Source organism: Cetorhinus maximus, chromosome 14 (genome assembly GCF_964194155.1).
Source record: "Cetorhinus maximus chromosome 14, sCetMax3.hap1.1, whole genome shotgun sequence".
Lineage (NCBI taxonomy): Eukaryota > Metazoa > Chordata > Chondrichthyes > Lamniformes > Cetorhinidae > Cetorhinus > Cetorhinus maximus.
The window spans coordinates 113,519,112-113,533,109 of NC_135892.1; the positions used below are offsets into that span (position 1 = coordinate 113,519,112).

General features: G+C 43.6%; 1 protein-coding gene across 4 annotated transcripts in view; it reads right to left on the reverse strand.

The window, feature by feature from the left end:
• Positions 1-217: 217 nt before the first annotated feature.
• LOC144689976 (uncharacterized) overlaps positions 218-13,998 on the reverse strand; it is a 141,853-nt gene continuing 128,072 nt past the window's right edge. For all 4 annotated transcript variants that reach the window (XM_078557511.1, XM_078557512.1, XM_078557510.1 and 1 more), the window contains one exon: positions 218-2,939. In XM_078557511.1, the coding sequence (XP_078413637.1) occupies positions 841-2,939 (2,099 nt within the window). In that variant the 3' untranslated portion in view covers positions 218-840. The remainder of the gene's footprint in view (positions 2,940-13,998) is intronic.

Genomic DNA, 13,998 nt, shown 5'->3' on the forward strand with positions numbered 1-13,998 from the left:
TTGTTTTTAAAACACTTGCCAAATTGAGACACAGAAATTAAGCCAATAAGTGGCATTATTTGCATATAGCATCACATGGTATGTTACATTATGTTACATGTTGCATGTTACAGAACTGTTGAAGGGTCGTGAGGACTCGAAACGTCGACTCTTTTCTTCTCCACCGATGCTGCCAGACCTGCTGAGTTTTTCCAGGTAATTCTGTTTTTGTTTTGGTAAGTGTATTATCTGGTCCACTGTGTGTTGATGGAGGATTCATGTACTGGCACAGTTACATTCCATTGACCAATACACAGAGCAAGGGTCCCTTGGTTGCCATGCTATTGTTCATCTCGATATTAGGCAGAAAAAGGGTGCAGCCCCTATGTTAAAGGATGCAAGGTATGTTTATGATGCTGAACCCAAACTAGTAGCTAGTGTAAAAAAATCTAAGCTTTGTTACAGAAACAAATTTAAGCAAAGAAATGCAATTTAGCTTAAAATTTGGGTATCAGGAAGTTCTTAAGAGTGATCAGTACATGGAATCGACTTCTGCAAAAAGTAGTGGAGTTGGAATCTGAGAATATTTAACAAAACTAATCGAATGCTGCAGTGAGGGCTCGAAGAATTAACTGAGATGAGCTGAATAACCTTAATCACTTTGAGATCTTGTTCCCCTGTAAGCTCCTGTCTTAATTACAAGCAGAAATTCACCCAATCATTTCTAAATGTCAATTATGGCAGCATCAATTTAACCTCTGTAGTCTCACATGAGGTTCCAAATGGAATACAGTAATCCTTAGCGAGGGGTGGGATGGGATAGCGGTGTGGTGTTGAGGGGTGGCAGGGTAATAGCAGTTCTTAGACATATTGATCCTCATCTTCTTCTGTCATTTCTTTAATCGCAGCTCGAGTACCTATTTCAACAATATCTTCAAGTTCTTTGATTTCCTCCAAAGTGGCTGGTGGGAGCAAGTCTTTCACACTGTTAATTGTTTCTATTCTCTTCTGTGCATGCTTTTCATAATCCTCCTTGTTCTTTTTAACAAGATCCTCAATAGCTTTCGAAGCTGCCTTGCAGTCTGCTCCAAACTTCTTATGTTCTTCTTCAAATTTAACTTTGTCTCTGTTTGGATCTAATCCCATTAGTTTCCCCAAACTATTGACACGATCCATCAAATGTTGGGTAGAGACCTGAACATAAGTTTCAGAAATCATGTGAACAAGACTTGCAATATTGGTGGCTTGAGAGGCCTGTATGTACAGCAGGTCTTGTAGGAAACTGTTGTGTGAATAGCTGGAAGTTTGCAAAGGCTTTTCACTGTATTTAATGAAATTGTTAAGTGATTTACCCAGGCAGGTCTTAATCAGGTTTGACATCATGGTGAAGAAGAGGACCATCTTACCCCATTGTTCTTTCACACGACCTAATGCATCCAATCCTTTCAGGAGCATCTCCACAGTTTTATCAAAATTAATTTCCTGTACCTCACAGTTTCTCAGTGTTTCCAGAATCTCTTCAAGCTCTTTATTGCTCTTCTTCATATTTTCAAAGCTTTTCTCATACATCTCTTGTGAAGTTCGAAGCTGTGCTGAGGATTGTTCCACCTTAAATCTGGCATTGTCTGTGACTATTCCCAGACCACTGTTATCCTCTTTTGACTGAGCTCTAGCCATGTGTGGTGGAGTAGCAGTTACACCCATGGATCCAGTAGATGCCTTGCAGTAAGAGGCAAATTTCATTGATTTCAGGTTCACTTGATTTATCTTCTTAGCCAGCTTTTCCATCGCCTTTGCATCAGGTGGCTTGGAATTTGCCAAAGTTTCCAGCTTCTCACATATTTCAATTGCTGCTTTGCAGATCTCAAGAGTGTCATCCTTCTCCTTGCAATTTTCTACATTTTCAGTTTCTTGCTGCAAGTTCTTCAAATTCTGTTTACAAAAGTTTGTGAGCTCTCTTCTTTCCTCCGTATTCTCTAGTTTCTGCTCATCAATGTTGTAATCTTTGTCCAGGAAAGACAGAAGTATTGATATTAAACATTGTAGAGTGTCTGATTTACATATAACATTGTTGCGAGATTCTCCAGTATCCTTGGATTTGGCTCCTTTACCATTATCTTTAAATTCTTTGATCACTGAGGTGATAAATTTTCCAGAGATAAGTGAAGTGACACCACTGGCTATTGATCCTACAATATGCATTGCCACAGCATTCCAGCCAACAGGTATGGAATCCATTGTAGCTTCATAATCTTTCTGTGCTTTCTTTACCTGTTTCTCCATTTCTTTGTGATACTCTTCAGCTTTTGCTTTTGCATCTTTTGTTGATTTTTCCCGCATTTCAACAATTTCTTTTTTGATTTTTATATGGTGTAATTCTTCCTCATATTTTCCTTTCGAACTTGTACACGCCTCCAGTAATTCATTGATCAGAAGGATGACCAAGTTGAACTTCTCCTCCACACCTTCTGCAAGTTTCAAGCATTGATCAGCGGAGGATTTGATGTTGCTCAGATGGATCGGGAGAAATTCCTTAGTGATCTCAGGATTATCCTGCATGATAAACTTCATGGCATCCTTCATGTCAATTGGAACTGTCAAAGTGTGAAGCCGGATTTGATCCATATTCTTGTGAGCTTCCTGAAAAGCCTCCCAGCCCTGATTGCTTACTTGCACCAAAGAAGCACGGAAAGATTTGGGATATTTCAAATACTTAAATCCGCCAATAGGTGTCTCCTTGTCTATTTCAAAGTCTTCTCCAGCTGAAAGGAAAATAATTTCCCCTAAAATGGCTACAGAAAGTGGGCCAGGCATCAAGAACTGTTCCCAGTTACTGTACGGCTTTAAGAGTAATTCAGTGTCTTTCCTCACATCAGAAGCTTTAGTGATGTCCTTGAAGGCATTCCTCGTGGTAATTGCAGTTTCACATCGCTTGACTTCCATAATGATTAACTTTTCTTCTGCAAGGGAAACAGATGTAGTAAGCACACATTATTTGTCTACTTAGCATTAAAGAGACAAATTCTGTGATACCTCTACATTGCTGACTTCATGTCAGATGCAGTCAGCGCATGTCAGTAAATCGGGACTTCCTGATGTGTGGCAGATCCTCCTGACAAGTTGGAGTCTGACTGAATCCTTACTAGTTCTTTTTTCTTGAATGGATTGTATGCAGCAGTTAAAGGAAGTTGTGAAAAGAGGGTATACACAGCAACAAGGCTATGGGCCTGACAATATTCTGGCAGTAGTACTGAAGACTTGTGCTTCAGAACTTGCCACACCCCTAGCCAAGCTGCTCCAGTACAACTACAACACTGGCATCTACCCAGCAATTGCCTGGAAAATTGCCAGGTATGTCCTGTCCACAAAAAGCAGGACAAATCAAACCAAGGCAATTATTGCCCCATCAGTCTACTCTCAGGGCAGGATTTTTCACTAAGTGGGCAGGCGTGCACCTGAATTGCTCAAACGTAAAGTGACGTGTGATGACGTCGGGCAAGCTAATTAGCTAATTCAGAGGATCAGGCGTGCGACCCGACGTCACTGTGCGCCATCGCGATATTTCGTTCAGCAGGCATGTGCCAGAGTCGGCTATACGCCTGCCGAAATGTAAACGGCCTATTAAGGCCATTAAGAAATCAATTGAGCCATTTGCGAACGCTGCCTGTCCAACCTTAAGGTTGGCGGGCAGGCAGAAAGCCCAAGCGGCCTTCGCATTTTTGAGGAAACCTCATCCATGAGCGGGATGAGGTTTCTGAAGCTTTTATTGAATAAATAAATTAATTTTCATAAATATAAAAGCATGTCCCCACTCATGTGACAGTCACATGAGGGACATGTTTAATTAAATTTTTAAACCTTTCATTTATTTTTTTAAACATCGATTCAATCTCCCCAAGGCAGCTCCGTTCCTCAGAGATTGCTGCACTCTTTCACGCGCATGCGCAAAAGAGCGCAGGCCCTGATTCTCCCTCCTCCTCCTCCCTCTGCCCAGGTAGCGCTGAGCGCTACCGGTCACGTATTACACTGGGCAGGCTTGCATAAAATGGCGGTGCGGAGCTGATTGTGGGCAGTGATCAGCTCTGCACCTGCCCCCTCCTGCTATAGGAAATATCTTGGCCTAAGTGTGAGGGTAGAAAGGCAGCTTACCATTTGGTAAAGGAATGAAAAAGGGACAAGATTCCTTTTGAAGTAAGAACTTAAGAAATAAGAGCAGGAGTAGGCCATTCGGCCCCTCAAGCCTGCCCCGCCATTCAATAAGATCATGGCTGATTTGCCAGCTCCTCATAGCCCTCAACTCCCTGATATTTCAAAAACCTATCTACATCCTCTTTAAATACTTTCAGTGATCCAGTCTCCACAACTCTGAGGTGGAGAAGCCCAGTCATTCACTACCCTCAGAAATGCCTCCACGTCTCAGTTTCAAATGAGTATCCCCTTATTCTGTAACTATGTCCCCTATTTTGAGATACCCCACTAGTGGAAACAGCTTCTCAACATCAACCCTGTCAAGCCGCCTCAGAATCTTGTACTCCTCATTCTTCTAAACCCCAATGAATAAAGGCCTAACCTGTTTAGCCATTCTTGATAAGTCAATCCCTTCATCACAGGAATCAGCCCAGTGAATTTCTTTTGAATAGCCTCCGATGCCAGTATATCTTTTCTTAAATACAGGGATCAAAACTACACAGTACTCCAGGGTGTTGGTGAGGTTACACCTGTACAGTTGTAACAAGATTTCCCTATTTTTAAACTCCAACCCCCGAGCAAAACAGGCCAAAATTCTATTTGCCTTCTTAATTACTTGCTGCATCTGCATGCTAACTTTGTGTTTCATGCACACCCACATCCCTCTGTGCTACACTATTTTGGAGTCTCTGCCCATTTAAATAATAGTCTGACTTTTGATTCTTCCTACCAAAGTGCGTGGCTTCACACTTTCCTACGTTAAACTCCACCTGCCAAGTTTTTGCTCACTCACTCAATCTATCTATATCCCCTTGCAGATTCCTTATGTCCTCATCACAACATGCCCGCTCATATTTTTGTATCATCAGCAAATTTGGATACATTACACTCTGTCCCCTCCTCCAAGTCATTAATAGAGACGGTAAATAATTGATGCCCTAGGACTGATCCTTGTGGCACTTCACTAGTTACGTCTTTTCAACCTGAAAAAGACCCATTAATCCCGACTCTGTTTTGGTGTGTTAACCAATCCTCAATTCATGCTAGTACATTACCCCCAATACTGTGAGCTCCTATCTTGTGCAATAACCTTTTATGTGGCACCTTACTGAATGTCTTCTGGAAATCCAAATACACAACATGTACTGGTTCCCCTTTATCAACTCTGCTTGTTATATCCTCAAAGAACTCCAGCAAATTTTGTCAAATATGATTTCCCTTTCACAAAACCATGTTGACTCTGTTTGATTGTGTTAATCTTTTCTAAGTGTCCTGCTATTTCTTCCTTAATAAAGGGACTTTAGCATTTTCCCAACAACAGATGTTAGGCTGACTGGCTTATAGTTTCCGTTTTGTCTCCCTCCCTTCTTGAACAGGGGCATCACATTAGCGGTTTTCCAATCCGCTGGGACCCTCCTGGAATCCAGTGAGTTCTGGAATATTTCAACCAATGCCTCCACTATCTCTGCAGCCACTTCCTTTAAAACCCTTGGATGCAGGTCCTGGTGACTTGTCTGCCTTTAGTTTATCAAATGCTTTGTTCCTCGTGATAGAGACTATTACAAGATCCTTCCTCCCATTAGCTCCTTGCTTATCTGATATCTTTGGGATGTTTATAGTGCCCTCCATCGTGAAGACCGATGAAAAATATTGATTTAAATTATCTGCCATTTCCCTGTTATCAATTCTCCAGTCGCACCCTCCAAGGGTCCCACGCTCACTTTAGCCATTCTCTTTTTTATATACCCATAGATGGTCTTGCTGTTTGTTTTTATATTTCTTGCCAATTTACTTTCAGAATCAATTTTCTCCCTCTTTATTAGCATTTTAGTCATCCACTGCTGGTTCCTAAAAAATTCCCAATCCTCTGGCCTATCACTAGTTTTTGCCACTTTTGTATGCCTTAGTTTTTGATTGGATACTCTCCCTGACCACCTTTGTTAACCACGGATAGTTTATCCTTCTCATCGAGTCCTTCTTTTTGACCGGGATAAATTTTTGCTGAGTGTTATGAAATATCTGCTTAAATGTCTGCCACTGCTCATCCACTGACCTTCCCCTTAGTCTATTCTCCCATCCTGCTTTAGACAACTCTTTCTTCATACCTCTGTAATTGTCCTTATTTAAGTTGAAGAAACTGGTTTGAGACCAGAGTTGCTCGCCCTCAAACTGAATTTGAAATTCTATCATGTTGTTATCCATATCCCCTAGAGGATCCTTAACTACAATATCTCTTATTAATCCCATCTCATTACACCTTACTAAACCTAAAATAGCCTGTTCCCAGCTAGCTTCTGCAACATATTGCTCTAAGAAACAATCCCTGATGGACTCTACAGATTAGTCTTCCATGTTACCCCTGCCAATCTGATTTGTCCAGTCAATATGCAGGTTAAAATCATCCATGACAATTGTAGTGCCCTTCTTACATGCCTCCATTATTTCCTGATTTATGCTTTGTCCTAGAGTGAGGCAATTCTTCACGGGCCTATAGACGACTCCCACTCATGACTTCTTCCACTTGCTATTCCTTATTTCCACCCAAACTGATTCTACATCATTATCTATTGACCCTATAACACTCCTCACCAATGCACTGATACCCTCCTTTATTAGCAAAGCTACCCCACCTCCTTTTCCTTTTTGCCTATTTTTCCCAGAATGTCAAATACCCTTGAGTACTGAGTTCCCAGTCTTAGTCACCCTGCAATCATGTCTCTGTAACAGTTATCAAGTCATATTCATTTACTTCTTTTTGTGCCGTCAACTCATCTATCTTGTTACAAATGCTGCGTGATTTCAGATAAAGAACCTTAAAAGCTTCAACATTTTACCATTATTATTCATTCTCATTCTAATTTCTGCTGCACTATTCTGCTTATATTTTCTGCTCCTTCCTGTCACACTTTGATTATCATTCACCTCTTCACTACCCTGCAACTCTGCTGTCTTGTTTCTTTTTGATTTTGTAAACTTCCCTTCAATTGAACCCTCCCCGCTCCCGCTAAGAGGTCCAGACACTGCTCACTCAGTCCCTGGAGGAGGGGGACAGGGATCCTTTTGAAGAAGCTGTGTTCGTCCAAAATTGGATGGAGGAGAAAAAGCTAAGAGCTGAAAAGGTAACAAACCTTTTGGTTAGAACAGCTTATTGTGCTGAGAAATGTGGCAAAGTTTTTCGGGAGTCGGAGAATAAAAAATGCAGCACACGGGGGAGGCGATGGTGCAGTAATATTGTCACGACTAGTAATCCAGAGTAATGCTCTGGGGATCCAGGAATTTGAATTCAATAAAAACCTGGAATTAAAAGTCTAATGATTCCGTTTTGGAGGCTGATGAGGGCGCTGGTTCCTCTAGGGAGTGCAGACAGAGCCAAGCTTTTGGCACCACAAGCAGCCTACCTGTACAGGAGGGGAGGAAGGGAGGAAGAGCAATAGTAATAGGGTATACTATAGTCAGGGGAACAGATAGGTGCTACTGTGGCCGTCAACGTGACTCCAGGATGGTATGTTGCCTCCCTGGTGCCAGGGTCCGGGATGTCACTGAACGGCTGCAGGGCATCCTGAAGGGGGAGGGTGATAAGACAGAGGTCATGGTACATGTTGGTACTGATGATATAGGTAGAAAGAGGGATGAGGTCTTGCATCAAGAATTCAGGGGGTTAGGCAGTAGACTAAAAAGCAAGACCTCTCGGGTTGTAATCTTTGGATTACTCCCAGTGCCATGTGCTAGCGAGCTCAGAAATAGGAGAATAGCACAGATGAATATGTGGTTTAAGAGTTGGTGCAGGAGGAGGTTTTAGATTCCTGGATCACTGGGACTGTTTCTGGGGAAGGTGGGATCTGTACCAGCGGGACGGTCTACATCTGAACCAGAGCGGGACTAACATCCTTGCGGGCGGGTTTGCTAGTGCTGTTGGGAGGAGTTTAAACTAATTCGGCAGGGGGAGGGGACACAGAATGTTAACAGAATAGGGACACATCATAATACAGTAAAACAATCAAGTCAGAGGGAGTACAGCTGCAATAAGCTTCAAGGGAGTAAGGCAAGGCTGGATGACCTCTACTTTAATGCCAGGAGTATTACAGGTAAAACGGATGAGTTCAGGGTGAGAATTGACACGTGGAATTGTGATATAGTAGCCATCGCTGAGACGTGGTTGAGGGAAGGGCAGGATTGGCAGCTCAACATTCCGGGATGTAGAATCTTCAGGCGAGACAGGGGAGGGGGTAAAAGAGGAGGAGGCATTGCATTATTAGTTAAGGAGTCAGTTACTGCAGTAAGGAGCGATGATATCTTGGAGTGGGCATTGAATGAAGCTTTGTGGGTAGGGCTTAAGAATAAAAAAGGGCCAACCACATTATTAAGTGCTTATTATAGACCCCCAGATAGTCAGCGGGAAATTGAGGAGCGAATATGTGCACAATTTGTGGAGGTGTGTAAAAACAATAACAATAGGGTAACTATATTAGGTGATTTCAACTTTCCCAACATTAATTGGGATAGACATAGTGTTAAGGGCTTGGGTGGAGTGGATTTCTTGAAATATGTACTGGAGAACTTTTTAGGTCAATATGTGCATTGCTGGACCTAATTCTGGGGAATAAAGCCATACAGGTGGCTGAGGTGGTGGTGGGCGAGCATTTTAGTGATAGCGACCACAACATGGTACAGTTTAAGTTTGTTATGGACAAAGAAACCAACAAGTTGCAAAAAAATGTTTTGGATTGGGGGAGAGTGGATTTTAGTAAAATAAAGCAGGATCTTGCCAAGGTAGACTGGGAACAGCTACTTGTGGGCAAATCTACAGAGGAACAGTGAGGAGTGTTCAAAAAGGAAATGGGGAGGGTACAGACTCAACATGTTCCCTCTAGGGTGATAGGAAGGAGTAACAAGCCCAGAGAACCATGGATGACCAGAGATATTCAGGATACGATGAGAAGGAAAAGAGAGACTTTTAGCAGGTACAAGGGAAGCAAATCAGCAGAGGCATTAGAGGAGTACAGACAGTACAGGTTGGAGCTTAAGAAAGCAATTAGGAGAGCAAAGAGGGGATATGAGAAAGCTCTGGCTGGTAAAAGTAGGGAAAATCCCAAGATATTCTATAAGTATATCAATGGGAAGAGGATAACCAGGGAATGAGTAGGGCCCAAAAGGAACCAAGGGGGCAATCTATGGGTGGAACCAGAGGACATCGCTAGAGTGTTCAATGAATACTTCACGTCCGTCTTCACCCAAGAGAATGAGGATGAAGGTATCGAACTCAGGGAGAGAGACTGCGAGGTTCTTAAGCAAATTGATATAGGGAGTGACAAGATATTGGAGGTGTTGGCAGGCTTAAAAGTGGACAAATCTCCAGGTCTGGATGATTTGTATCCCAGACTGCTGAGGGAGACAAGGGAGGAGATCATCAGGGGCTCTGACCCGAATTTTTAATTCCTCTCTGGCCACGGGGGAGGTGCCAGAGGACTGGAGAACAGCTGATATGGTTCTGCGATTTAAGAAGGGTTGTAGAGATAAGCCAGGGAACTACAGGCCAGTGAGTCTCACGTCAGTGGTAGGGAAACTATTGGAGAAAGTTCTGAAGGAGAGTATCTATCTCCACTTGGAGAGGCAAGGTTTGATCAGGGATAGTCAGCATGGCTTTGTCAGAGGGAGGTCATGCCTGACAAATTGGATTGAACTTTTTGAGGAGGTGACCAGGTGTGTAGACGAGGGTAGTACAGTTGATGTAGTTTATATGGATTTCAGCAAAGCCTTTGACAAGGTCCCACATGGGAGACTTATAAAGAAGGCAAATGCACATGGGATACAGGGTAATTTGATAAGGTGGATTCAAAATTGGCTTAGTTGAAAGGGACAGAGTGTGATGACAGAAGGATGCTTCAGTGACTGGGAGCCAGTGTCCAGTGGCGTACCACAGGGATCTGTGCTCGGTCCCCTATTATTTGTCATTTATATAAGCGACATAGATGACTATGTGGGGGGTAGGATTAGTAAGTTTGTGGATGACACAAAGATTGGCTGGGTGGTTAACAGTGAGGTCGAGTGTTTTGGGCTACAGGAAGATATAAGTGGGATGGTCAAACGGGCAGATAAGTGGCAGATGGAATTTAACCCTGAAAAGTGTGAGGTGATACACTTTGGAAGGAGTAATTTGACAAGGAAGTATTCAATGAATAGCATGGCACTTGGAAGTTCTGAGGAACAAAGGGACCTTGGCATGTGTGTCCACAGATCTCTGAAGGCAGAGGGGCATGTTAGTGGGGTGGTGAAAAAGGCATATGGGATACTTGCCTTTGTCAATTGAGGCATAGATTACAAAAGTAGGGAGGTCATGTTGTAGTTGTATAGAACCTTGGTGAGGCCAGTTAGATTTAGCATTACCATGGAAAAGGACAGAGATAAGGCAGGAGTAAAAGTCTTGAACTGGAGGAAGGCAAATTTTGCAGAAATGAGAAGGGACTTGACTGAGGTGGACTGGACAGCACTGCTGGAGGATAAAACAGTGGAAAACCAGTGGGAAGCACTAAAAAGCGAGATCCTAATTGTACAAAGTAGACATGTCCTCTACAAAAATAAGAGTGGTACTGCCAAATCTAGACCCCCTGGTTGTCTAGAGGAATACGGGGGAAGATTAAACAGAAAAAGAAAGCATACGATAGGTACAAAGAACTAAGCACTAGATAAATATAGGAAGTGCAGGGACGAAGTCAAAAAGGAAATCAAAGAGAGGGCATGAAAAAAGATGAGCAAGTAAAGTTAAAGATAACCCAAAGCTGTTTTACCAATACATTAATGCTAAAAGGTTAGTTAAGGAAAAAGTGGGACCTATCAGAGATGAAGATGGAATCTTGTGTGTAGATGCAGAGGCTGTGGGAAGGGTTTTGTATGAATGTTTTGGGCAGAATCTTGCCCTCGGATGGCGTGTGGACCCCACCGGCTCGGTGGCGGGCGGCCAGCTGACACCCGCCATTGAAATGGGGCCCGTCGCCATTTTAAGCAGGCGGGCCAAATAAGGCCCGCCCAGCGGCGTCCTCGACAGGAAGTGCTATGCGCTTCCTGTTCCGGTGGGGAGGGATTCTCCATCTGTCAAAGTGCGCTCTTTCGTGCATGCGCACTGCTCCCTGAGGCAAAGTCCTGTCTCAGGGAGATTCGTGACAGGTAAGTGAAGTTTAAAAATAGATACATTAAAAAATTAATAACATCTCCCCCTCATGTGACAATGTCACACGAGATGGGACATGTTAATACAAAACACATAAACTTTATTAAATTTTTTAAAAACGGACATGAAACTTCATCCCACCAGTGGATGAAGTTTCATGAATAATTTGGAGCCCGCTAGGGTTCCTGGCCTGCCCGCCAGCCTTAATGTTGGCCGGGCAGGTCTTTAATTACTTTAATTAGCCTGTCAATGGCCTCAATTGGCCACTGACAGGTCGGCAGGCGGACAGCTAATTTCGCTGTCCGCCCGCCTTCCTAAAAATTCAAAGGGACCGGGATGACGTTGGGAGTTCCTCCCAATGTCATCCCACATCATTTTCCCCTGGGCGAGTGGGCCCCGCCCCCAAATCGCCGATGGGAAAATCCTGGCCTTTGTCTCCGTGCTTACAAAGGAAAGGAGGACGTAGATATTGTAGTCCAGGAGGAACACTGCGAGATATTGGACGGGATAGTCATAAAGAGAGAGGAAGTACTCGAAGAGTTGAAATCCTTGAAAGTTGATAAGTCAGCAGGGCCAGATGGATTGTTTCCGAGGCTGCTGAAGGAAGTCAGGGAGGAGATAGCAGATGCTCTGAGGATGATTTTCCAATCTTCACTAGATACAGGGGAGGTACCGGAGGACTAGAGAAATGCAAACGTAGTTCCATTGTTTAAAAAGGGATCAAAGGAAATGCCAAACAATTATAGGCCAGTTAGTTTTACATCGGTGGTGAGCAAATTAGTAGAATCAATCCTGAGAGATAGGATTAACTGTCATGTGGAAAGGCATGGACTAGTCAGGGATGGTCAGCATGGATTTGTTAAAGGAAGGTCTTGCCTCACAAATTTGATTGAATTCTTTGAGGAAGTGACCAGAAGGGTTGATGGATTTTAGCAAGGCATTTGACAAGGTCCCACATGGCAGATTGATCAGGAAAGTAAAAGCCCATGGGATTCAGGGTAATGTGGCAAACTGGATAAAAGGTTGGCTTTGTAACAGGAAACAAAGGGTAATGGTTGATGGATGCCCTTGCGAATGGAAAGTTGTCTCAAGTGGTGTTCCACAGGGCTCGGTGTTGGGACCCTTGCTGTTTGTGTTATATATTAACGATTTGGACGTGAACGTTGGGGGCACAATTGGGAAATTTGCAGATGACACGAAGATTGGCCGAGTAGTGGATAGCGTAGAGGATAGCCATAATCTCCAAAACGATATAGATGGGTTGGTGGAGTGGGCGGTAAAGTGGCAGATGGATTTTAACAGAGAAGTGTGAGGTCATACATTGAGGGAGGTCGAACAATTACAGGGATTACACAGTAAATGGGAATATACTAAGAGGGGTAGATGAAATGAGAGATCTTGGCGTACATGTACACAGGTCCCTGAAGGCAGCAGTTCAAAGTAGACAAGGTTGTAAAGAAGGCATATGGAATATGGCATATGGAATGCTGTCCTTCATTGGCAGAGGTATAGAATATAAAAGTAAGGATATAATGTTGGAATTGTATAAAACACTGGTGAGGCCACAACTGGAGTATTGTGTGCAGTTCTGGTCACCACATTACAGGAAGGACGTAATAGCTCTGGAGAGAGTGCAGAGGAGGTTTACAAGAATGTTGCCAGGGTCAGAAAAGTGTAGCTACGAGGAGAGATTGGATAGGGTGGGGTTATTTTCCTTAGAACAAAGAAGGCTGAGAGGTGACTTGATTGAGGTGTACAAAATTATGAGGGGAACAGATAGACTGGACAGGATAAAATTGTTTCCCTTGATGGAGAATTCTAGAACCAGGGGACATAGATTCAAGATAAGTGGCAGAAGGTGTAGGGGAGACATGAGGAAGAACTTTTTTACGCAGAGGGTAGTGGGTGTCTGGAATTCGCTGCCCAAGTTGGTGGTAGAAACAGAAACTTTAAACTCTTTTAAAAAGTACCTGGATCTGCACCTAAAGTGCTGTAAGCTGCAGGGCTATGGGCTGGGTGCAGGAAGGTGGGATTAGAAAGGGCACCTGGGTGTCCTCGGGCTGGCATGGACAAGATGGGCTGAATGGCCTCCTTCTGTGCTGTAACTTTTCTATGGTTCTAAGGATGTGATTGCACTGGAGGGGGTGCAGAGGAGATTCACCAGGATGTTGCCTGGGATGAAACATTTAAGTTATGAAGAGAGGTTGGATAGACTTGGGTTGTTTTCGTTGGAGCAGAGAAGACTGAGGGGCGACCTGATTGAGGTGTACAAGATTATGAGGGGAATGGACAGGGTGGATAGGGAGCAGCTGTTCCCCTTAGTTGAAGGGTCAGTCACGAGGGGGCATAAGTTCAAGGTGAGGGGCAGGAGGTTTAGGGGGGATGTGAGGAAAAACTTTTTTACCCAGAGGGTGGTGACGGTCTGGAATGCACTGCCTGGGAGGGTGGTGGAGGCAGGTTGCCTCACATCCTTTAAAAAGTACCTGGATGAGTACTTGGCATGACATCACATTCAAGGCTCTGGGACAAGAGCTGGTAAATGGGATTAGGTAGGTAGGTCAGGTGTTTCTCACGTGTTGGTGCAGACTCGATGGGCCGACGGTCCTCTTCTGCACTGTGATTCTGTGATGATGACCATGAAACCATTGTCAATTGTTGTAAAAACC